A 25,468-nucleotide genomic window follows, 5' to 3' on the forward strand; every position below is an offset into this window, starting at 1 on the left:
ACAGTCACACGGCAAAGGAGCAGTCAGCCTGGATTAAGGCTTTGGGAACAGCGCATGCCGGACCCCGGATCCTAGCAGGCACACGGTCAACGGCTCGAATCTTCAGCCTTCCGGATTTGGTGCTGTTTTCTACACTCAGCTCCCTCCAGGTGTCTACGTACCTCCTGGAGAGGCCGAGACCGCGAACATCGAACATTCCTCAAACTTGTACACGCGACACAAACAACAGATTCAACTGATCCCTTGTCACTGCTTCCGCCGAGTGGAGGCTGCAGGGAAAAGCCAGCGGGTGACGGGCACAAGAGACAAGCCCAGAGCAGGCACTGTGCAGAGTCAAACAGACCAAACGTCACGAGCCATTTTTGAGACACGCGGGCACACGTGACCGTGCACTGGGTACGGGATGAAATCATTCACTTTGGTGGCTGTGCTGAGGTGCGAAGAGCATCCTCAAGTCCGCAGCGGCGACAGAGAAAAGAAGGGGGACGGACAGATGAAGATGCGGCAAAATCCTGGTGACCTGTTTCACATGGGTGATAAGCAAATACACACGGCCTCGTGTGTACCGACCACACCGAAGCCCCAGGAAAAGAACCACTCGGTTTTCCCGGCAGTGCCGGAGGGGTTTGCCTCTTCAAGAACCATACCCACCTCCACTCCGGAATCTTCTGGCATCCAGCCCAAGGGGAGGCCCGCTCCTTCTCCCAGTGGGAGAGGACACACAGGTGGACCTAGACCTACTGCACTGGCCACTCGGAGAACTTACCAGAGCAGCACCACCCTCCCGTGCTTGGGCCACTTGGCTGGAAAGAGGTCCTCTGGAAAGGCCCACCCAGGCGGCCCCGCCCCAAGACCTGCGACCTGCTTCCTGGCCCCCAGCCGGCCCCCGCCACAATCACACGTCACTGCTGAAAGCTGCCGCTGGCTCCAGAACTGTCGTCCTCCTCACTTCTGTGTTAGTCACGTCGGGAGCAGGGGAGTGTCAGGGGAGGGGAGGTGGAGGCGAATGGAACCACTGGAACGAGGCTCCCGTCACGCACGAATCCCCCAGACCCCCATGTCGGGGCCGCACCATGCCCTCCTCCCGGGCTCCTGGAGTGCTGGGGACAGTCTCCTCAGCCTCCACCCCTGCCGTCCACACAACCGGGAGCTAGATCGCCGATGCCCCCCCCCCACCTCCGCCAGGACGCCCCACTCCCCGAATGCTCGGGGCGTCTGTGGCAACAGGCACCTGCAGGACGGCCAGCCCTCCTCATCTTCAGCTCAACCCAGGCTCCAGGACGGAGCGGACATTCTCTGACACGGTGACGGGTAATTTCCAGTAATTGCTTTATTCCATCATGAGAGCCTAATCTATCTTTTCCATCACCCGTGCCCTAGGTCACCTCTCCTCCGGCAGTACTGACGCCAAGAGGTGGGGCCGGCCTAACCAGGTGGGCAGGCGGCCTCCGTCCCCCCGACCCCGAGGCGGAGCCCTGGAAGCTGACTCCCAGGGTCTAGGGGACCCGGAGACCTCCTTGCCCCACAGTCCTGGGTGTGAAAGCAGAAGGCACGATGACGCCCAGTTCCGCAGAGACGGGGGTGGCTGACATCTCGGCACGGGGCTTGGTGACAGTTCTTGGTGCCGTACGGGAAGAAATGAAAACGAAAGCACAGGGACCGTCAGATCTTCAACTAGTAATTCCTCAGACAACGGTAAAATAAAAGGCAAAAAAACCAAAAAACAAAACAAAAAAAAATTGTGATTTGGCAAACTGTTTTCTTAAATTTTAAATTAAAAGAAAAAAACATTCACACAGAAGAGATTCAACTTATCTGCTTTGAAGAAATATATTAAAGAAAATGGAAGGTTAAAAAAAAATCAAACCCCAAATAATGGTAAAAATAGACGTATCCTCTGTAAAAATCTGGGCTAATCTACTGAGTCATTCATATCTATTCAGTATTCAGAGCATGAGGTGAAACACCAGAGTATAAAAAAATTAAAAACCAAAAAGAGATACTGCCCTTGCGCTAACCCGCCAGCCTCACGGCTCGCTGGGCCTCTGGTCACCGGCCGCTGGTGGCTACAGTGTCTGGTCCCTCCCGCCCGCGACAGACCTCACTCGAGGCCTTCAAAGCTCCTCCCTGGTCCTGCTCAGTTTTGTGGCATGTTCTTCTACAAACTTGCTCAAATGTTCCAGATCTCGGGTTCCATCCTCAAACTTTATCGGGTTCTTTTTGTCCCCGCTGGGGGCAAAGTAGATGGTCGGGAACCCCTCGACTTTGTAGCGGTTGTTGGGGATGTCGTTGGCGGTGGCGTCCATCTTGGCGATGACCAGATTCTTGTGGCCCTTGTACTTCTTGCCGAGGGCGGTATACTCGGGCTCCAGCTGCTTGCAGTGCCCGCACCAGGGCGCGTAGAATTCGATGAGGACGTCCTTCTTGGGGTCCATCACGATGGAGTCAAACGTCTTCCCCACCACGACCTTGACAGGTCCCTTGTTGTTCTTGGGCACCGGCTGGGACTTGACAACCGGCTTTAGTTTTCCTGCCCGGGAAAGCAAGCAGGGGAGCATGTGAGTGCTGCAAAGGCCCTGGGCTCTGGCGGCCCTCACAGGACCAAGTGGCGAGGCCAGCCCGAGTGCAGGACAGGCGAATCCAATGTGCCAGGCCAGGTGGAGCCCACCTCTACTAGCGGGCCCCTTAGCTCTCTAGCCTCCTCACCCCTTCTACTCTCCCAGTTCCTGTAAAGGCCAGAGAGCCTGTTGATGGTCACACCCCAGGCCCGATGGGACGCTGGGCCCCGTCCGGCAAGGAGGTCACAGGAGGGGGGCCACCTGGTACGAAGGGGCTCTGGGAAGAGCCGGCAGCCGGGGCGGGGAAGGCCTGCAGGTACCAGCACAGGGAACGTTGGCAGACGGCGGAACGAGGTCCGCAGAGGACTCCGCCCCACGCCAGAAAACTGGGCCGAGGTGCTCACCCAGATCAACAGAGATACCCTGATGCCTCAGAGCAAGTTTTCCACGTGTACAAAACTTACTTCTAGGTCCAAAAGCCTGCTTTACACATTAAACATTTTAAAAATAGGGCTTCTCGAAATTTCCGAGATACCAGCCTTTTGTTACAAAAAAGAAAAGCAAGCGAGCATGGGGCCTGTCTGTGTCCGTTCTCCCACCCCCCAGGTACAGGAGAATACACGCAGGGCCAGGCTCACCAGAAGGGAGTCGGGGGATGCAGTGTTGGAGCACCAGGTAACCACCCCTCCCGCGCCCAGGCTCCATGTGGGGAAGCTCGAGGCCAAGGCTCACCTTTTTTGAAAGCTCTGACGAACTCACGGAGGGTGTCAGAGTCAAACTCGTCGGGCTCCATGGCGAACTTCCGCCCGCCCTCGTCCAGGATGGCTGCGTTGACGTCCTCGCCGCTCTCGCTGAGCCCCAGGTCCTTCACCTCCGTGGCAAAGTCATCCTCATCAGCCACGGCGAAGGTGTACTCGGGGAAGTCCTTGGCCACCTCCAGGACCTTGTTCCGCCAAAACTGAGTGGCTGAAATGGGACGGAGCACTGTGAGCTGAGCCGTAGAGATCAAGTTTAAGATTCTGTGGCTCAGACTCTCTGACCAGGCTCAAGCCTCACTTGGAGAGATTAGCATTTCTGAAAAGCGTCCTCCCTGAGCAGGTGGACCTTGCTCAAAAGCCCAATGAGCCCAAGTGGCCTGTGTCCAGTGACATAAACCCCTGCCTGCCTGAGGATCAGGGGCTGGTCTAGTCCCAGCTCTGCCGCCCCATCTCTAAGAGATCTCTGGACTCCACACTAAGCTCCCCTCGTGCTAAAAAAGGAAGGAAGAAGGGCAGCTCTATGTAGCAAGGAAGGAAAATTGCCTTGGAACCACAAATACAAAATACACCCTTGCGAACCCGCAAGGTCTTAGGTGCAGGATTCCTAAGTGCGAGAGCCAAGAGCCCCCACCAAGAGCCCCCCTCCGCTGGACAGGCCCTGGGGTCTCACCAGCTCTGTAATCAAAGCTGAAGTCCACGCTGTAGTAGACGACCACCAGGGGGCGCCGCGTGTACCGCTTGGCGTCATTGGAGGTCTTGCGATGGCCCACCAGGGGCAAGGTGTGCTTCAACACGTGGTCCCTGATGGCTGACCCCTCGGTGGTGCTCTGCAAAAAAAAAAAAAGGGGGGGGGGGCAGGTGAGGAGCAGTTTCACGGAGGCGGGGCTCATCTCACCCCACCTTCCGCTGCCACTGTTAAGGAATAACAGCTCCGAAGGGACGGGCATGGGAGAGGAGCCGTCTGGAGGGGAGCTGCTGGGGGAGCACACCCAGTAAGACCCTGGTGTCTTTCAGGGCCCCTTGCCTCCACTGACCCCTAAGTGAGCTTCTCAGGCTACGGCAGACAGCATGTGACCTTTCCTCTGGGTCTGGGCTCGCCATCGGTGTCAATTAGAAACAGCTGCAGGGGGCACCTGGGTGGCTCAGCCGGTGAAGCATCTGACTGCGGCTCAGGTCATGATCTCAGGGTTCGTGGGTTTGAGCCCTGCGTCAGGCTCAATGCTGATCGTGTGTCTGCTAGGAATTCTCTCCCTCTCTCTGCCCCTCCCCAACTCACGTTTTCTCCCTCTCTCCCTCTCTCTCTCTCTCTGTGTGTCTCTCAAAATAAAAAAAAAATTTTTTTTAAAGAAAGGAAAAGAAACCGCTGCGGGAAGGCGGGCTTCCAGACAACGGCTGTTCCCACGGCTGAACAGAGTGGAACGATCTATCTTCCCCTCATGTGACCTTCACTACAGCCCCACCGGGGGCATTTTACAGAGGTGAAGGGAGGGAGGCCCAGGGGCACACACCTGCTGAGCAGCTATGCTGGGCTTCGAATCCTACCTTGAGAAACAACACCCATGACTACCGGTTACACCAGAGCCCGGCCAAGCTCTCAGGGAAACGCGGAGCCAGACAGAGCTGCGTGGCTGGAGGCTGCTGCACCTGAGGCCGCCCCTCCTGAGACAGGGCCAGGAGGCGGGGCGTGCGGGGCTCAGCTGTCTGGTACCAGGCACCCGTCCTTGGACAGGCTCAACAACAGTGGCTCTTAAAGCTGGTTCACGAGGCTTCCCAAGTGTTTTCCAGATGAGATGGACCCGACTGACAATTTATGCAGCACCTGTGACCAGCTGGGCACAGCGGCAGTGGCTTGGGGACACGGAACTCAGGCGACCGCCCCAAGGGACACGCAGGGCCCCCTGACTCATGGTAAGACAGTCTCTGAATCAGAACCTCCAGACACCAGCCTCACAAACACATTACAGAGGAAGAAACTGAGGCACGGCCAGGCTGAGTTGCTCACCCAGGTCACACAGCTGCAAGTGGTTGGGCAACACCACACTCTTGGCTCTGGGCCCCAGTCCTGTCAGGATGGGACAGTCAGGGAGGTGGCCCTGTGTAGCACTAAAGGATGGCAGGAATTGCCAGGTGGGAGGGGGAAGGCGCTCCAGGGGAGGAAACGGCAGGAACCCAGCAGGGTACAAAGTCCCAGGGGAGGGGAGGGAGCAGGGGGAAAGTGCTGGAAAAGCGCGCAAAGAGGACGGCAGGTCAGGACAGCCGCTGGACTGAACATCACCTGGAAGGTGACCTCAAGAGTAAAGCAGAGTGGCCCCAGGGCACACGTGCTCTACAGCTGGGCACGTGCCACCCACAGGCCTGCGCCGAACTCAAGGGCAGAGCCGGCATCACATCCTGCAAGCAAACTTTGCACCTGGCTTCACCGTGCCTGTCCTGCCTCGGTCTCTCCTTCGCCCAGATTTCCAAATCCACCTTTTACAAAATCGCATTTCACTGTGTTGTGTAAATTTTTACAAAGCAGTCTTAAATAATTCCGGCAACAAAGGTGGCATGTAAGCAATGCCAATCTATTTATTTGTTTTAAAGTTTATTCATTTGTTTTGAGAGCCAGAGAGCAAGCAAGCAGGGGAGGAGCTAAAAGAGAAGGAGAGAGAGAATCCCAAGCAGGCTCCGCACTGTCAGCACGGAGCCCGATGCGGGGCTCGAACTCACGAACCGCGAGATCATGACCTGAGCCGAAATCAAGAATCGGGACACTTAACCGACTGAGCCACCTAGGTGCCCCATCACCGATCCATTTAAGGTAAAGAGTAAAAGGCAGCGATGTGTATAACAAACTAGACCAAGTGGCCCTTAACCTTTTGGGGGTTAAGGACCCCTTGAAGCTCTCTATGGAAAGCTGCAGACCCCTTTCCCGGGAACATGCACACCACCTGGAAGGGTGCCTGGTTCCTGGGGTCGCCTGAAGAGGAGGTGGAAGGGACAGGAGAGGGAGCAGCCCCCGTATGTCCAGGGGAAGAGAGGGGCCCTGAGCCTGAGCAGATGAGCAGATGTGGCCATGAGTGAGACTCCAAGGAGGAGCCATGGTGTTCACGACCCAGGGAATCAGAAAGATTCAAGGTGGCCTCTCCAAGGCCCCACATGCCCCCTGTTCACAAAAATGGATCAGAAGGTACGAGGCTGCTCCCTACGGTGCTCACCCTGCCTGGGCTGCCACACCCTCCAGGTCCCAGGAGAGCCCTGGCAGGGGAATGGGGGCACTTGCAGCTTTCCCTCAGCCTGCCCCTAACCGGTGGTGGCAGTCTGGGCCATAGCTCACTGCTCTGCAGCCCCGTCTATCCAAGGAGAGCTCTGGGACCCTTGGCGTCGACGGGTCTTCCAAATCTGAAGATCCGCTCACAGAAGTGCCGGGCACCCGTGAAGCACTCCGGACACGGAGCTGGATCCAGGCTCACCCCGGGCCAGGAACCCCTCACGCCCTTCTCAAGGGAGTGTGTCGCACGGTTTTGGAAGAGGGGGGCTGGGTAGGCCAGCGGAAAGAAAAGCAAGGCCAACCCCATGTGCCGCACTCCGCGGCTCCATCCGGTGGAGAGAGGCCTGCATCACTCTGTACCCTCAGGGCCTCGCCTGCCCTTCGGCTAAGGGGGCCCAGGTCAGAGACAGGAGCACGTCCTGGCCCAGAGCAACGCTGGACGTGCAGGCCAGGCCCGCAGTGGCCGGGCACCCAGGGAAGCTGGCGCTGGGCTGCAGGAGCATGAAGAGAGGGAGCAATGCTGGCAGGGGTGTGAGGCCCCCAGACCCCCCAATAAACCACCGACCACCCTGCTGCCTGCGCTCACGTCTTCAGCCTCCCAGGAACCTGCACCTTTACCATGGGGTCGGGAAACGGGGGCCTGGAAAGGCTCCAGGCTCAGAACCCCAGCGTTGGCTCAACCAGCAGCCTGAGGCCGATCAGAAGCCTCGGTGTACAACACAGTGATCAGTTCCACACGCCTGAAACTAATATTATGTTGTAGGCTAACTGGAATTTAAATAAATATTTAAAAAAAAAAAAAAAAAAAAAAAAAAGGCAGCCTGGGGCTGCGGTGGCCGCTGAGCCCTCACGCACCTGGATCTCCATCACGTAGCTCCTGGGCTCGAATTTGGACTGGAATTTCTCAGGCTGCATTACAACCAACTTCCCAGAGGAGACTTTCAAGAACTTTGCTATTTCAGTGCTGAAAGTGTGGTGGAATTTGTAATCTTCTCTTAGGTTGTTGGCTGAGGAAGTAACAGAATGGTAAGTACACAGTTTATTAAACGGCCTGACAGATCTAGGCTTAACTCATGACTCTTAAAGCTGTTGCCCTGCAAAGACCATGATTCCCACTGTGAATTCTGTGTGGACGATACCTAGAGTATGAACACTTGAGGTTTGGATTTTAAAACTTGGTACAGGTGTATTGCCTTAGAACCTCTATATCAGAATTGGCTTAAAAAAAAAAAAAGATAACCGTTCACGAAACAGCTCAGAGTTAACTGGTCAAGAGCTACTGTCTCCAATGCTGAGAAACACATTAAACCCCCAGACAGTTCGTGTGAACAGGGGAGCGTCACACTCTGTTATACCCACAAGGCGGCTTTTCACACGCAGCCCCTGCGAGTGGGCTGGCCTCTCCCCCTCGGACTGGTGGCTGGCCCGTTTGCAGGCTGCAGGCTTTTTGCTATACACACTTTCACTTAGATCTTGTCAGACTCTCAAGATGAAACCCCCCAGCCTGAGAATACTCTAGAACGGGGGTTGGCAAACCTTCCGGAAAGGACCAGACAAGATCTTTGGCTCTGTAGGCCATACTCTCCTAAGCACTCAACTTTGTATTGCAGTGTCAGAGCAGTTAGACAGCATGTAATAAAGCGTGGCTGCGGCCCTAAAAGACTAAGGAGACCAGGCAGGGGCTGGATCTGGCCCGCAGGCCAGTTTCTCCATCCATGCCCTGAATCCCCCGGAAGGGGGGAACGCACGTCAGTTCTCCACGCTGTCCTCACTGAGGCATCCAGACCCATCCTGAGCGGAGTCTGTGGTCCAAGCACTGGGTAAGACCTCCAATGGGTCCCCCCATCCTGCAGGGCGACTGGTTATAGGAAACATACGTTCTGGGGGAGGTGGGAGACGGCTTTCAAAATCAGCCAGACTTAGATTCAAATTCTAATTCTGAGACCTGCTCATTATGTGACTTTAGGCCTCCCCGGGCCTCAGCCCCTCCTCGACAGAAACATGGAAGTCTACCCTGTAACCCCTGGGTAGGCTGGGGCTTCCCTCGGCGTGTTTCTTCCTGGCTAGTTCCCAGCAGGTGACACGGTTACTTCATCAGTTAAGACTGATGAAGCACCTTGGCTCCCGCGTTGGACACGGAAATGGGATTTCCCTCTACTGTCGGTTTTACCACGTTCATCTGCACTTGATGGACACACGATCGTTCTCGTGCAGCACAGAAATTAGCACTAAGTGGCAACCGGTGCATTGAAAAGTTGCAGCCGCTACTCTAAAGCAGAAAACCAAGCCGTGTTTGGAGTGGGGTGTAGGGCATCGGAAAGGACGCAACAAGGCCGGAGGGCATCCTCAGGGCTGCTGAAAGAACACATCTTCCACTCCTGACCCAGAGTCATCCAGCAGGGCAAGTACGCCTGCCACCAGGCAGGAACCTGACAGTGGGTCTCAGGATGGGGCGAGTGCGACGTGCCCCACAGAACGCCACCTCTGACCGCTGTTCACCTCTCAACGCTAACACTGGACCTTAGCATTACCAGGCACATTTGCTAGGTGCTTTGTCCACATCAGCTCAATTAACGTAACAACCTCTGATGTAGAAAACACCAAGTCGCCACCTGTGGTCCTTATGCTAATAATGGCAGAGCCAGGATTCGAACCCAGGCCACAGTCAGAAACCCTCACTTTCTGGTCAAGACCCTGCCCTTGCAGAGGGACTGGGAAGGGGTGCCTGGAGAGACAGGGAGACAACGAACGTGGATGAACGTGACCGTGGCCCTGCTCCTCCTCAGAGCCCAGGGAGACGGCACACTCAGTATACGATCCTATCACCCGTGTGTATTCAAGGCAACAGGGACTGACCTCTAACCCCAACCCTAGAAAGGCAAGTCTGTTCCCACAGATGCTATTGCAATCCTTCATCAAGCTGTCCCCTCGAGTGACGCCCCAGGAGCTTCACACAGGAGCAGCAGACTCCCCGACAACCTCAGACGGCCTGGGCACGTTCGCTTCATCCAGCCCAGAGTGCCACTACTTACCGGCTTCCTGGTACTGCTGGTAGGCCGGGTCACTCTCCGCCGTAAAGACCCCGATGATGATGACATCGTCCCCGTCCTTCAGGAACTCCTGGACCTGCTTCAGAGCCACGATCGCCTTGGAGGGCGGCCCCGACTGCTCGATCATGTAGTCCACGATCCCTGGGAGCCGAGCACACGCCTGAGGAGGGGCGAGGGGCTCCGAGGCGCTCCACCCACCGCTCTCCCCGGCCCCCTACGTCCCCCAGGACACCCCCCTCCCCGCTGAGGGAACACCAGGAGGCAAGCCTACCGTATTTTTCCCGTGGGCCGTTGTAATCAAAGGGTTTTCCCTTGCGGAAGATTTTCAGGGTGGGATAGCTAGAGACGTCGAACCTCTTGGCCAGGTCTGTTTCGGCAGTGGCGTCGACCTTGGCCAGGGGGATCGGGGGGGAACGCTGGCTCAGCTCCTTGGCCGCCTTCTCGTACTCGGGGGCCAGTTTCTTGCAGTGTCCACACCTGTAAGCGACCGTTGTCAGGAGCCTGTTCCAGCACGAACACAGTCTCCCATCCGAGCGAGACACAGAGGCCCGGCCCTCGAGCAGCTCCGTTAGACCCTGCAAACCTCTGAACGTCTCCTCGGGGAGGGGGTGGAGCCGGGCCACTCCGGAGGCCAGCGTGACATCACAGGTGCCCACTCACACAAGGTGCACACAACACACACACACAAACAGGAGGGAGTTGGGGGGGAGGGCGGGTAAGACATGGGAAAGGCGAAGAAAAACAACGATTTTTCTCCATTGCAGTCGGGACAGGGAAGGACACAGGTCAGGGATGGCTTCATACAGGAGGTGACAGTTGATCTGGGACGAGAGAGACAGGTAGGAAGCGGACGGGAGTTGGTCAAAGGTGGGTGAGGGGAGGAAAGACCGAAATAACCACATAACAAAAGCACAAGGACGAACAGTAACCAACCCTCGCGGACGCCGCCGCCCAGCAGGGCAGCAGAGGGTGGGCCTGAGGACTCCGTACCAAGAACCGACGGCTCACACGGGGGCAAGGACCTCGCAAGTCACGGGCTCCGCGTAGTGAGCTGAACAAAGCACTGCCTTGTCAGGGTCCCCGGGACGCCTCGGGGCTGCACCCTACAGCAAGTGAACTGTCTGCAGCTACAAGAACTGTTCTCCGCGGGGTCAGAAACCAGGTGAACCCGCTCTCTGAGCATTTACTGAGCCTGTGACGTCAACGGGCAGCTGAGCCCAGCCCCCGGCAACTAGAACTTAGGATCCGTAACCCGTCGTGAGACGTAACCTCACAGCCGTCTCTCCTCCAGCACCGGCACCACCTCCCGGGTCCCCTTTGTGCCGGAAACCTCACAAGAGGGGCCATGGCGGCCCTGCTCTCCACGTGCCCCAGGCCTTCCTTCCTCCTCCCACCACCCCGTCTTCTCTCCGCACGTGCACACCCCGTGAGACCAAGAGGAGTGGCTTCTGCTGCAGAATCCAGAGCCTGGGGTCACTGTCGTCTGCCCCGCGGTCACATTCCTGACTCTGGTCTACACCACACACCCTGACGAAAAGCAAGCCTGCTCCAGAGTCAGAACCGCTAGCTGCCCCGTGATGAATGCGCCAAGGTGAACTGCGAAGGCTGACCATCCTCCTGGACCCCTGGCCTCGACCCTCACACCTCCCTTGAAGACAGTCCACTTTGCTTTGCTCTGTCTTCTCCGGCTGCCCACACCTCCGTGCTCTCCTCAGGAAGCACAAGAACCACATACAGCACCTCCACCAGCCACTCTCCGACTGCCTTTCTTTCCGGCATCTTCTTTCCCACGTCCGGGTCCCCTCCCCTGAATGATCCCTGCCCCCGCATTCTGATCCTTTCTGCTCTCCTCTTGAGTTCTGTCATCGCCTACAATCTGGGGGCCAGAACTGGCCACGTCACCTGCGTATGCTGGGGTCACGCAGGCCACACCCCTCCTCAACTCTAAGGGACTGGCCCACTTCCTCCGCAGAGCTGGGGATTCCAGTTCTCGGACAGGGAGCGGGCTTCGATCCCAACCCACGTGCTAGGGCCACAGCCCCCAGACAGGAGCTCTTCAGGCGCCCCCGGCCAGGTTCTGCGGTTTCTCTCCTACAAAAGCTGAAGCCCTGAGGCCGGGGGGTTGGGCAGGGGGCCCAGTGGCATCGAGAGGCCAGGGTTGTGATGGACAAGAGGAAAGGAGGCAGGGCGAGTGGAGAAGGCAGAAGGCAGGAGGGCCGCGGGACCCTGGAGGCTCCGACTGGAGAAGGGGACACATCTGGAGCATGAAGCGAGGCTGAGGGTCATCTTCGAAGATCTGTTCCAGAACAAACAGCCACGAGTGGAGACGAAGACAGATAAAACCATGGTTCGAACCCCTCAGGAGGCAGCAAGGCGGGAAGAGGCGGCCCGAGGCCACCAGCTGCCACCACCCTACCCACCGCGGTGGCAGCTCTGCAAGGTCCTCCTCATCACAGCTGGACGAACTTCCGTGAACAGCATTTCCGCACCTGCTACGACCGTGTCCCCTCACACTGCCCCCCAGAGCCACGGCCGTCCCAGCGCCTTCCTGTGTGTTTCCTCAGGGACACGCCCTCGGCACATCGCTGGGCAGGGCAGGCGCGTGATGACAGATGGACCCAGCAGGCACAGGCCTGGCGCATGAGGGAACATGGACCGCCTTGTGGCCCCACACACGGGCTCCACTCTCCTCTGTGCTACAGGCCTGTGTCTACCCCGTCCTGTCATCTGGGAAAAGACCACCGCTCTCTGGAGGACTCAGCAGTCGGTTCGGCCTTCACGCATGGCCGGGCGGAGGGGGGAGGGCCGTGGCAGGACCCCGTTCTGCTTCACACGCAGGCGTCTGTCTCCGACGCCCTCTACCCAGGGGCTACGGGGGAACCGAACGCGGGACAGGGCTCATCGTACCCGAGTACATGGGACAGATGGCATCTTACCAGGGGGCATAGAACTCCACCAGAATGATGTCTGCATCGTTCACCACTTCATCGAAGTTATCCTTGGTCAGCACAAGCGTGACTTCTGGTGGGGGCGTCCAGCTGGGCTGGGAGATCTCTTTGACCTTGGCCACAATTTCTAAAAGAAACCACACAAGACTGAGCACGGGCAGACCTCACCGCAGAGGCAGGCGGGGAGGCGCCGACAGACAAGTGGCAGGGCCTCGAGGAGAACGGGAAACGTCTGATTTCCCCAAATCCACCGGCAGCTCTCGCCAGCGCCGCTCTGCAGTTTGAGGCCACAGTTCAGGGTCGAAGGTCCACGGTTTCCACCAAACCCCCTCCTGCCCTTTTTCCATCCCCTGGTGACTTCTCCGACCGCCCGACGCCAGCTGGCGAGTGAGACCCTGTTCTTGCCCCCGCTGCGGTGCTCACCGCAGGCCAACAGAGGGGGTCTCCCAACGTCTGACCACACGTGCCTCGGAGTAGCCTCGAGGGCATCCCCTTCTCAGGTACAGAGCCACTCGCGTTTCGTCATGTTACATCCGGCACGCGTCCCGACACGTCCGCAAAAATCAAGGAAAACAAGGAGGAGCAGCCCCTCCCCCTGCTGCCCGGGGCCGCGTCGGCGTCACCTCGGAAGGCATTACAGACGGGCCCGGTCGTGGCCCCGCTCCCCAGAGATGGAGTCAGCGACGCGAGTGGGACACGGAACAGACTCTCACGAGGCACCTTCCAAGTGGCTCTTAGGAGCAGTGCGGGCACACTTTACATTCTTCTTTTGTTCTTTTGCTCTGCACTCACCAAGGAGCCGGATCTGAGAGCCACTCCCGCAAAGCAGGAGCCTTCAGACGGAAGTAAGCACAGCAGCAGACGCACGGCATGTCCACGGCGTGAACCCCCGCGCCACCATCGTCAGGGAGGCCCATGTACTAAAACGCACTTGGAGGCCACACTGCTCTCAAGATTCCAAACTGGCCACACCGCTAGGGGTCAAATGTTGGGACCAGATGTCCACGTATATAAGCCTTTAAGGTTTTACTTTATTTATCTATTTTGAGAGAGTAAACGTGTGGGCGTGCGCATGGGGCGGGGCGGACAGCAGAGGGAGGGAGAGAAAATCCCAAGCAGGCCCCACGCTGTCAGCAGAGCCCAACTCGGGGCTCAAACTCACGAACCAGGAGATCATGACCTGAGCTGAAACCAAGAGTCAGACGCTTAACCAACTGAGCCACCCAGGCGCCCCAAGCCTGTTTACTTTTAAACGAGAAGTACACGGCTTTCAGCCTGTCCTTCCATGAAGTTCCTCTATGTGCTGACATGGGTAAGACATTATTTGTTAGGTAAAACACGAATGTGCACATGATATGCTGACAACTGTGTGAAAATCACACACACACACACACACACACACACACACACACACACACACGCTGCCACCTTCCTGGAAGGGAGCCAGATAGCCAGGCTCAGGGTGGAAAGGCTATCCCTTATCTACCTCCTTGAATTCTGAACCACACAAACATATTTCTGGTAAGTTCTCAGACAGATACAATGTGAAAGTAAGTACTGATGGATGTGAGGTCTTCTTCGTGCACCTACAATGGGCTCCAGTGCTTAGAAGATCATAGGACTGACCCTCACACCAGCTCAAAGAGAATTCAGATCAGACCCAAGTGACCTCCTGTTCCTCGGACGAGGAACTTGAGGCCTGGCAAGGAGAAGACACTTGTCCGGGACCAGTGCTATGTCACGACTGTAAGACCCAAACCTTAGTCAGTGCCATACCACACCAGGAAAGGAAAACGTAACATAATTTTCTTTCTCCTAGTGATTAAGAGATATGGTGAAGAGGGGCACCTGGGTGGCTCAGTTGGTTAGTTCTCCAACTTCCGCTCAGGTCATGATCTTACAGTTTGTGAGTTCGAGCCCTGCATCAGGTTCTGTGCTGATAGCTTCGAGTCTGGAGCCTGGAGCCTGATTTGGATTCTGTGTCTCCCCCTCTATCTGCCCCTCCCCCCTGCTCACGCTCTGACTCTCTCCCTCAGAAATAAATGACCATTAAAAAAAAAAAAAAAAAGATATGGTGAAGATACCACAACTTGATTTGTTCATTCGTTAAAAAAAGAATTTAGCGGGGCGCCTGGGTGGCTCAGGCAGTTGGGCGTCCGACTTCGGCTCAGGTCATGATCTCGCGGTCCGTGAGTTCGAGCCCCGCGTCGGGCTCTGTGCTGACAGCTCAGAGCCTGGAGCCTGTTTCAGATTCTGTGTCTCCCTCTCTCTCCGACCCTCCCCCATTCATGCTCTGTCTCTCTCTGTCTCAAAAATAAATAAACGTTAAAAAAATTAAAAAAAAAAAAAGAATTTAGCTTGTGCCTAATGTCAGTCAGGCAGGGATCCCTCGGGCTTGGTTTTGGAAGAACCACCTAGCTCCCAGAGCCTGTAGTTCCTAATATGGGGTTCTGGACCCACAGCCTCAGTAAGCCCGGGGAGCCTATAAGGAATGCACATCATCGCGCCTGACCTGAAGCGTAGTGAACTGGAAGGCTGGGATGGGGCTCAGCACGGGCTGCGGGAGCCCACCAGCTGAGTCTGACGGAAGCTCTACAGCGCCGCCGAGAACCTGGCCTCGGGCAGCATGTGACACACGGCCTCCAGATCTGGAGTTTCATGGTCTGAAACGGGAAGAGACCCCTGCCACCCTAGGACAAGTTTATTTTGATCTCAGTTACCTGGAACATTCCAGCAGGGACCACTCCCAGCCCACACAACTGGTCTTCCTCTCTATTACCCAAACTCCCCCTCTCTCAGCTTTCCTGTGGGAAGACAGTCCCGGCCTCACCTCCCCCTGCAGCTCAGGCTCCACGCACCTTCCTGGGTCCGGGAGCCCTCGTAGTCCACAGCCTGCCCCTTCTTAAGGACCTTGATGGTGGGGTAGCCGCTCACGCCAAACCTGCTGGCCAGCGCCGACTCCGAGGTCGCGTCAATCTTGGCCACAGGAATGGGAGGGTCATTCTCCTTCAAGGCACTGGCGATTTTTTCATATTCTGGAGCAAACTGCTTGCAATGTCCACACCTGAGAAAGAGATTTAGGGAAGGAGAAGCAGGTTAGCTGTACCCACGGAGACTTATACCCAGCAATGCACACAAACGCCGGGGCACCGGGACCAGAATGATCGCAGTCAAGAGAGACAGACACAAGGTAACACGAGGAAGCCACGGTGGCTGGAGTCAGACAGACATAGGCCAGAGTTCCCGCTCCGGGCTGGACACACACTCCCAACACCTCCAAACCCCAGTGCTTTCACCTGTAAGCTTCTCAAAGTCCATCAAGGGACCCCTTGTGAGGGGTCTATGAGGTTAAAAACTCTTTACCAGGGGCGCCTGGGTGGCTCAGTCGGTTAAGCGTCCGACTTCAGCTCAGGTCATGATCTCACGGTCCGTGAGTTTGAGCCCCACATCAGGCTCTGTGCTGACAGCTCGGAGCCTGGAGCCTGCTTCGGATTCTGTGTCTCCCTCTCTCTCTGCCCCTCCCCCACTCATGCTCTGTCTCGGTCTCAAAAATACATAAAAACATTAAAAAAAAAAACAAAAAACCTCTTTACCAAAGACCCTTCTGGTTGTCTTCGTGCATTCCCTCAGAGCACACGATGGAGTTTTCCAGAGGCTACATCACAGATCACAACATTCACAAAGTGATGATAACACGTAAGGGTTATCATTAAAGATGAATTAGTATTGAAATTTCTCTGTTTTAATGTTCAGTATGGTACATACTGATTGCCATAATCCACATAGAAAGCTATCTGGAGGGCACCTGGCTGGCTCAGTCAGTGGAGCGTGTGACTCTTGATCTTGAGGTTAGGAGTTCAAGCCCCATGTTGGACACAGGGCCTTTAAAAAAATAAATTAGCTTTCTGTGCCGTTAGCATTCTTGCAGCCATGGTGAACGTTCCTAAAACCCGCCGGACTTTCCGCAAGATGTGTGGCAAGCGCCAACCCCACAAAGTGACACGGTACAAGAAGGCAAAGATTCTCCTTACACCCAGGGAAAGCGACATTATGACAGGAAGCAGAGTGGCTATGGTGGGCACACACAGCTGATTTTCCAGAAAAAAGGCTAAAACTACAAAGAGGATTGTGCTGAGGCCTGAATGTGTTCAGCCCAACTGCAGATCTAAGAGAATGCCAGCTATTAAGAGACGCAAGCATTTTGAACTGGGAGGAGATAAGAAGAGAAAGGGCCAAGTGACCCAGTTCTAAGCTTCTTCTTTTGTTACGTTATGAAGACAACACAGTCCTGAGGTTACGTTCACTTCAAAAAAATAATAACAATTCATTAACTCCTTAAAAAGCTATTTGGAGTCACAAGAGCAAAAAGCGAGAAGTGGTGATCTATTATTACTGTTAGTTAATAATATGACCTCACGAACCTGTTGTAAGGACTACTTAGTTACCTTGTACGGAACACCTCTCACTTGAACATCAAACGCGGGACCAACCACGTGAGTATATCTTAACTATCTTGTCTCAAAAGTGAACCAAGGAGGGCAGAGGAAAGAGGACGACAAGAAGGAACAGAGGCCAGCAGGAGAGGGGAGGAGGAAGGGACACAGAGCTGTAACACTGCACACAGTGGTGGGGGGGAGGATAGAACGAGCGGGGCCCGGGGACTGTGTGCCCTTCCACACCGGAAACCACCGTGGGCCAGGCTTGCACTCGGGCAGCATGTGGTGGGAGCAGGGAGGTGGGGTGGCCTTGACACAGGTCAGGGTAGAATCTCTAACAAGGGACGTGTCTGTCGCCAACGCGGGTCTCCGCGGCGGCACAGCTTGTTAAACGTGCCCACGCCCCGGCCGTGGCTATCAGAGGTCACGTTCACATTCTGAACTGCTAAGGACCGCGTTCCACGAGGGCCGGCTCCCTGGACGCGGGGTCCCTGGCGTTCCTGCACCCGGACACTCCCACCCCGCCGGGGTCTGGATGCCCGCGAGGCACCAAGCGTGACAGCCCAGAGGAACCCCTCGTCCAGGCTGGCGGAGCGAGGAGGATGAGGGTCCTTACCATGGAGCATAAAACTCCAGCAGCACCGTGTCTTTGTCTGCCACAAAGTTATCAAAGTTTGCGTCGTTCAGGATCAGGACCCCATTTTCTTCTTTCACTTCCAAGTCGTCTTCCTCGTCGTCCTCCTCCTCCTCCTCCTCTTCATCCTCAATGGCATCTTCCTTATTAGAAGAATCTGAGCAGAAAATACCCACAATGTTGGGAACCTGGGGACTCTCCTCCTTAAAAACTTTCCTAGGACCCCAAGCCCTCAAAGTGTGGCAGGAGTCCTGAGTGGCCCCTGAGGACCACCACGAGCCGGGGTGGTGACATCAGGCCTCCCCCACCCCAGAAATTCAGGGTAGAACCTGTACAAGGGACGTGTCTGTCACCAACGCGGGTCTCCGCGGCGGCACAGCCTGTTACACGTGCCCACGCCCCGGCCGTGGCTATCAGAGGACACGTTCACATTCTGAACTGCTAAGGACCGCGTTCCACGGAATTCCGCTCCCAGGCTGTACACTGGGGAGCCACTTAGGATTTCACTTCAAGGGAGGTCCCGGTTAAAGGGTTTGAAAACCACAGGTCTAGAATTTGAAGTCTCAACGCCCCAGCGGGGCTTGAGGGCAGGACGAGGCGCCTGTGCAGACGCAGCCCCGCAGCCTAGCTCCACGTGCCCCCTGCCCAGCCTGGGGGAACCCTCACCGTCGGCGCCTCCCCCTGCACTGGGATCTGATCCGCTCCTCAGCACCACCCCTCTGCGGGCTTTCCAGGCCTCGCCCCTGTAGCAAAGCTCCTTTATCCACATCCCACGCTTTACTTTTTAGGGCACCTCATTCTCTGGTTACCTCATGTTTGTGCTCCAGGGCAAGGCCAACTTTCAACGACATCTTCTTCCTCACTGACTACGCTTCCCACAAGTAGGGCCTCACTCAATCTCCCGTAACAAACACGTGCCGGGCCCCCCAGACAGCACCACGCTTTTCGTTCTGGAGGATGGACTACTGACCAATTCCAGTTCTCTGACTAACCCCAGCGATCTCCAGGGTGGGAGCTCTCCCACGAAGAACTGTGAAGATTTACAGGGTCAACACGCATCAAAAATACACAAACCACACCTTCATGGGATGCCTTGCCCGGAAGCAAAGCTCTCTTCCCAGAACACGAGAATCTGGGAGTTTAGCTCACTACCCAGGGATACAGGAATCTTCCACCAAACTACACGTACGGGGCACCATGAACTGTTGTTAACCAGGATCCCCGGCTGCTGTCGCATCGGCAGACAGAGGTGCAGGAAGTACCAGAATGGCAGCAACCCCAGAGCCAGGTCATGGCCAGGGTCCCGTTCTTCCTTCCGGAGGGGCTCCCTGGGAGACAGAGCAGCCCCGGTGGTTCTGTGTTTGGGGCTGAGGGTGAAGTCAGCCTCGGGATTCTGGAACCTCCGGGACTCGCCCTGGCTCAGCCCTGCCCCTGACTAGTCCAGGGCTGGCTCCGCGGCTGCCGGGACGAGCCAGGGAATGGGTCCGGGTGGCCTGGCAGCTTTGCCCGTTTCCATGAAAATCTACCAATCAACAAACTAATTATAAAAAACCCTCAACCCTCAACCGCGTCCCTTCACGCATCCTGCTGCTTTTTCTTGGCTTCCACGTCTCTCTCCAGCTTACGGTGTAAGATTTCCTCCTTTGTGGGGGGAGGAAGAATGGCCTCTAAAATCCCAAAAGAAAAGCCACCGATTTGACAAGTATGAACCGAGCAGACTCTCCTTTCCTGGGACTGGTGCCCCCCAACCCTGCCCCCAGGGCCATCGCCCTCTGACGTGTGCTCTTTCCCTGGCCTCCCTCCTGCAGAGGCCCCGGGCCCCCAGCAACGTCACCAGGCTTCCTGGATGTGGAGGAAGGCAGGTCCTGGAGGAAGACAAAGCGGGCTCGGGCTCCGTCTCCACCTCTTAGGCTGGCGGCCTAAACCGAATCCCCTCCCCTGGTCACTGGCAGGCAACACCATACACTCAGGTCTTCTGTCAATCTGAGAACCTAAGGCTATTGGGAACCTGAGTTTAAAACTGGCTGGCGAGGGCTCCCCCAGGTTCTTCTGGAAATACCGCCCACCCCAAGCCCGCAAGGCAAGAACTCAGTACTGAGCTTTCCTGTTACGGCCCGTGGGACAGCAGCTCCGTTGGCTCTCCAGAAGGCCAATCTGCCCACCCTTCGCTTTAAAGTCCTACCCACGATGACCTGTGTAACGGCTGCGCACTTGAGGGCTTGACGCGGGAATGTTCTGCAGGTTCTCTGCTCCAAGTCGGGGCTACGAGGCACCCCATGCCCTGCCTCCAGAGGCTCGCACGGGCCGGACAGCCTGCTGACAGCAGTGAGGCAGGGCCAGTGGGCCATGCGGGCCCACGCTCACTGCCTGACTGCCCTGCCCATTCGAGAATCAGATTAACTTGCAAGCAAACGGAAAGACTGGAGGCCGGCTGGAAAGAAAGCACCGGGAAACTTAATCTGCGCTTTAAGCTAGGAAATACAGCGGGGGAGGAGGAAGCACTTGGCGATCTGCTCAGAGCATGGGGATAAGGTGAATTTTACAAAAAGAAAAAACAAAGATGCCTTCTCACCTACGCTCAGCCTGATCGGGTCTGTGAGCACAACTAGTGAGTGCTCTTAAGTGGGTGTCCCTGAGCTACCACGGGACAGAGTTCCTTAAGAGTGAACTCATTTCGGGGTGCCTGGTAGCTCAATTAAGCATCTGACTTTTGGTTTCGGCTCAGGTCACGATCTCACTGTTCATGAGTTCGAACCCCGAACTGGAATCCTTGCGGAATCCACGCTGACAGTGTGTAGCCTGCTTGGGATTCTCTCTCTCTCTCTGCCCCTCCCCTGCTCATGCTCATTCACATGCTCTCTCTCAAAATAAATAAACTTAAAAAAAAAAATCTTAAAAAAAAGTGAACTCATTTCTTGATACTTGAAAAAAAAAGTTTTTTTTGGTTTAAATGACAACAAACAAAACGACAGGGCATTCCCTACATAATTAAAGACTCTCAAATGCATTAAGTCATGCCTCTACCTTTCCATCCCTTCCCAGCTTGCAGATAACCCCAGGACTGGACCCACTACAATCTGAGTAGGCAATGTCTCTATATTCCTACGTACTAGGAACCCACCCACTCCTGCAAGGAAAACACCCCACATTAAAAAAAAATTTTTTTTAATATTTATATTTGAGAGAGAGAGAGAGGGAGACACATACACACACACAGAGCGTGAGGAGGGGAGGGGTAGAGAGAGAGGGAGACACCAAATCCGAAGCAGGCTCCAGGCTCTGAGCTGTCAGCACAGAGCACTATGTGGGGCTCAAACCCACGAACCGTGAGATCGTGACCTGAGCTGAAGTTGGATGCTTAACTGACTGAGCCACCCAGGCGCCCCAAAAATATCCCATATTTTAATGGGCAGGCCGTTTTTTCACTGGGCTTCACTTTGAAGATTGGGACATTCTAGGATAGAAAATACATCCACCTCTTTGTGTAAGTGGCCTGAGATGATCTCTGAAATGGTTCACTACTCACTTGACCCGGAAAACCCGACAAAGTCATGCAAATCAAGAGGTTCAAATCTTCGTGTTCACTTTAAGAATACACGGGAAACTGCCCAGGCCATCAAGGGCATGCATATCCGAAAAGCCACCAAGCATCTGAAACATGTCACTTTGCAGAAGCAATGTGTGCCATTCCCACACTACAATGGTGGGGTTGGTAGGTGTGCCCAGGCCAAACAGTGGGGCTGGACACAGGGTCGGTGGCCCAAGAAGAGTGCTGAATTTCTACTGCACGTGTTTAAAAAGGCAGAGACTAATGCTGAACTTAAGGGTTTAGATGTAAATTCTCTGGTCATTGAGCACATCCAGGTGAACAGAGCCCCCAAGATGTGGCATAGAACTTACAGGGCTCATGGTCAGACTGACCCATACCTGAGCTCTCCCTGCCACATTGAGATGAGCCCCACGGAAAAAGAGCAGACTGTTCCTACACCAGGAGAGGAAGTTGCACAGAAGAAAAAGATATCCCAGAAGAAACTGAAGAAACAAAAACTTATGGCCAGGGAGTAAATTCTGCACAAAGCACAGGGAAATAAAAGTAAAATCAGAAAAAAAAAAAAAAAAATCCAAAGCCTTCCAGCATCTTCTGGATGGATGCCATTCTCTTTAGCATGAGGCCAATGAAGCCCCTCACACCACCTCCACAATGCTCAGCCTACATGGTAAGACCACTCCAGAAGTGGGGGCCCCTCCTCCAGCCAGGCCTCTGCCATCCCTGTCCACTCTCCACTGTTTATCTGACGACAACACCGGAGCCTTGCCCAGCCTGGACACAGGCAACTCTTTCAAGATGTCCTCATTCTACCTCCTCAGCTGCTCACTCTTCAATCCCCACCAGAGAAGTGCCTAGAACAGGTGGATAAACCACCATCAGGTAAAAACCATGAAGCTTGCATTAAACAAGGAAAAAAAGAAATTTGTTATCAAACAGATCATTAGAGGTGATATTTATTAGGTGCCAAGCACTGTGCTGAGCTTTTTATTTATTTTTTTTATTTTTTAAATTTTTTTTCAACATTTTTTATTTATTTTTGGGACAGAGAGACACAGAGCATGAACGGGGGAGGGGCAGAGAGAGAGGGAGACACAGAATCGGAAACAGGCTCCAGGCTCCGAGCCATCAGCCCAGAGCCTGACGCGGGGCTCGAACTCACGGACCGCGAGATCGTGACCTGGCTGAAGTCGGACGCTTAACCGACTGCGCCACCCAGGCGCCCCTGTGCTGAGCTTTTTAAACACACTCTCTCACCCCTGGAGGGAAACATTACATGCACTTTACAAATACAGAAACGAAGGCACACAGGGTATTAGTCACGTGCCCAAGGATCACAAAACTACTGAGTGGATGGAGAATCCTGACCACTCAACTGCTCTGGTATACTGTCACAGCAGATTTTCTTTGCAATATGCCGAAAGTTTTAGGCGGAATCAGGTGGTAATTACTTCTCAGGAATGAAGAGAGAGGGGCTGAGCAGTTCTTTAGCACTGCACCCAAGTGACTTTCCACTTCACTTTTAAATCTAAACCAATCCCAGATAAAAAACAGACAACCACCTGCATCAAAGTATTTTCCTTCACTATTTTTAGCTGGATGTAAAGATGTGAAAATTACCATTGATTTCTAATCTGAGACACAGAAAGTCCCACAACCTAAGGCTTATACCACCGGAGCTTAAGTTCTATTTGGCAGCCATATTCTCGGGATGGGGGAGGGGGAAGAGTGTCTTTTGGATCCCAGATACCACTGTGCTGTCTGAATCTAACATGTAAGAGGCAAAACAAAATCAAAACCTAAAGACTGGGAACATCTAGGGTGGAGGGAAATGTGGCGCCAAAATCAATCCGCAGGACAAGTTACCTATGAAAGTGAAGGGGCAGGGAACCCCTCCCTCAGGGATGGGAAAGGGTCAAGGTAGGGACTAGAAGCCCCTCCCCAACATGCCCCCACCTCAAAAGCACATGCCCTGCAAGACCCACCATGACCATGACAACTCCAGAGATTCCTGGGATCACCCCAGGGGCAACTGCTTCCCAGGGCCTTCATGGGATTAGTGACCTGTCACCCAAATGATACACTTGCTGGTCCTAATAACCCTTGGGGTCCACCCAAGTCTGCCACTCTCTCAGGCCCCTTGAGAACTGTCCCCAAAAGAGTCACTGGATCAAAATCAAGACAAAATTATTTTGCTTTTTAGCTGCGTTCCAAAAACTACTCTCCAGCCTCACTAGTCCTGAAACTTTGAGGTGCCTCCCAAAGTTTAATGTGCATATGAAATCAATGAAGAAGTTTAAAATACAGATTCCAGGGCACACCCCTGCAATCTGCTTTGGTATATTTTGGGCCTCTGTATTTAAATAAGCATCAGATGATTTGGATAAAGGTCCCAAGACACACCGTTATCTGGTTCCTTTCGGCAGGTGCTTTTTCCACCACGTGCCGAATTTTACTTCCTTTTCTGTTTTGGCGAAGGCTTGAATCAGTGACCCACACAGAAGTTACTCAATCTGTCTGAAAGGGTATAAAGTTCACACACTTCCCCCTACGCACTACTATTAGAAAAGGGGGGTTATTTATACTGGAACAAACTGGCTAGGGGAAAAAAAAAAAAAAAAAGAGGTCATCAGGAGAGAAAGGCCAGAGAGGAAGAAAGTTAAGACCAGGAATGGGATGCCTGTTCTCTAGGAACAGTATTCTTTTCGTGACTACTACTGCTTTCTAATTATGGACGTTTTCTCATACCATTTGTTTGCAGCGAGCTGGTTTCAAAGAAAAATGTGGCAACGATGGCTAGTAGCTGTCTAATGTTCGTACTAGAGCGGGAGCTCTACGGGCCATGGCCACGCTCATCCTATACTCCCAGAAGCCTGTTTGGTGACTGGCACATAGTAGGTGTTGAATAAACAGGCGCAGAGGAAATGGAACCTCTGGTTTCTAACAAATGCAAACCAAGCCGTCCCTTTCTCCCTCAAACCAAAACACAGGTGCTATTTCTTACCAAATCTACAAACCGCATTTTTAAAAAGTAAGATGCCTGCTGCCCGCCGCTGCCCGGGAGAGCTCCCACTCTCGCCCCTTCACCAAGACCTGTTTTGCAAACAGTGGCCCCCTCTGCCTTCCCGCTCCCTGGGCGTGCTCGCCTGGAAATTTTAACCAGCACCCTTGCCAAGAGCGAGCAGTCAATCTGAACACGAGTAAAAACTGATTAGAATCTGGGTGAAGGAGCCAGTTGCAGAAAAGGCACCTGACACCCTCTCCGCGTCCCAAACCTGGTAGGCAAGGGCTTGCTAAGAGGCCTCCGCCGCCGTCCTCTCCCGGGATCTCCTAAGCGATCCCGCCCACCGCTACTGCCCTCAAACTCCAGCAAGTTGCCGCCAGTAGCGGAGGGGCTCCGCACGGAACCCACCGGTCCAGGGTCGCACCCACCCCGGATCTCACCCGTGGGCCCCTGCGGCCCATCAGGCGCGGCCCACCGCTGGCCGCTCACCTTCGTCCGGCCCCCCGGCGCTCGCCACCGCCAGCAGCTGCGCCAGCGCCAGGAGCAGCACCAGCAGGCAGGCTTTCCGGGGCCTCATCGTGGCAATGCGCAGCGCGGCCTCCCCACGCCTTCGGCCCCTGGGCACTCCCGGACCTCGGGCCCTCGCCTCGCGAGCGAAACCGGAGGGAAAGCGAGAAACCCCCCCAGGAAGTCCTCGCCGGCGCTCGGCTGGGGGCGGGGAACCCACCGCCCGGCCAATCCCAAGCGGACTGGAGGCACGGGCCGCGTGCGCCTCGCTGCGCGTCGGTGCTCCGCGGCGCCGCCCTCCTCTCCGGCCCTCCTCCCCGTCCTCCTCCGCGCGCCCCGCGGCTCGCGCGTTTAAAGCTCCGAGCCCTAACGTGAGGTGCCCCCTTCTGATTGGCTGCGCTGCAGCCACCAATCAGCGGCTGCCACTCGGTTTGCCGGGAGCGCACAGGCTGAGAGAGGGAGTGAGGGAGAACAAAGGCGGCGGGCCAGGGCCAGAGGGGCGGGGCCGGGCTGCGCATTGGGGCGCGATTGGCCGTCGGCGCGCTGGGCGGGGTGGAACCTGGGAATGTGGGGCGGGGCGGGGCTCCGGGTCCCTCAGCGGAGCTTGGCAGGAAGAACACGTGTCCTTAGAGGAGCTCCAGGGAGAAGGGCAGTTCGTAAAACCAGCCCGATAAGAGGAGGGTTGAGGTCGAAGCAGCAGAGGGGACTGAGCCAGTTCTGTTAATGGGAAAAGAAGGGAAAGTGGCTCTTGAGTCTGCTGTTTGTTCGTGGGCTTC

General features: G+C 55.3%; 1 protein-coding gene and 1 pseudogene across 1 annotated transcript; one reads left to right on the forward strand and one right to left on the reverse strand.

Annotated features, from left to right (window-relative positions):
- Positions 1 to 1,312: 1,312 nt before the first annotated feature.
- PDIA4 (protein disulfide isomerase family A member 4) lies at positions 1,313 to 25,035 on the reverse strand. The gene is made up of 10 exons (XM_078438157.2): positions 24,675 to 25,035; positions 17,617 to 17,791; positions 15,423 to 15,628; positions 12,553 to 12,691; positions 9,888 to 10,093; positions 9,599 to 9,757; positions 7,422 to 7,573; positions 3,987 to 4,143; positions 3,291 to 3,524; positions 1,313 to 2,530 (listed from the first exon to the last, which is right to left on the reverse strand). Exons 1-10 carry the CDS (start codon positions 24,760 to 24,762, stop codon positions 2,115 to 2,117), a joined length of 1,932 nt encoding a protein of 643 aa, XP_078294283.2. The 5' UTR covers positions 24,763 to 25,035; the 3' UTR covers positions 1,313 to 2,114.
- LOC132679667 (large ribosomal subunit protein eL42-like) lies at positions 16,157 to 17,097 on the forward strand (annotated as a pseudogene).
- Positions 25,036 to 25,468: the final 433 nt, after the last annotated feature.

Source organism: Panthera onca, chromosome A2 (assembly GCF_046562875.1).
Source record: "Panthera onca isolate mPanOnc1 chromosome A2, mPanOnc1 haplotype 2, whole genome shotgun sequence".
NCBI classification, from domain to species: domain Eukaryota; kingdom Metazoa; phylum Chordata; class Mammalia; order Carnivora; family Felidae; genus Panthera; species Panthera onca.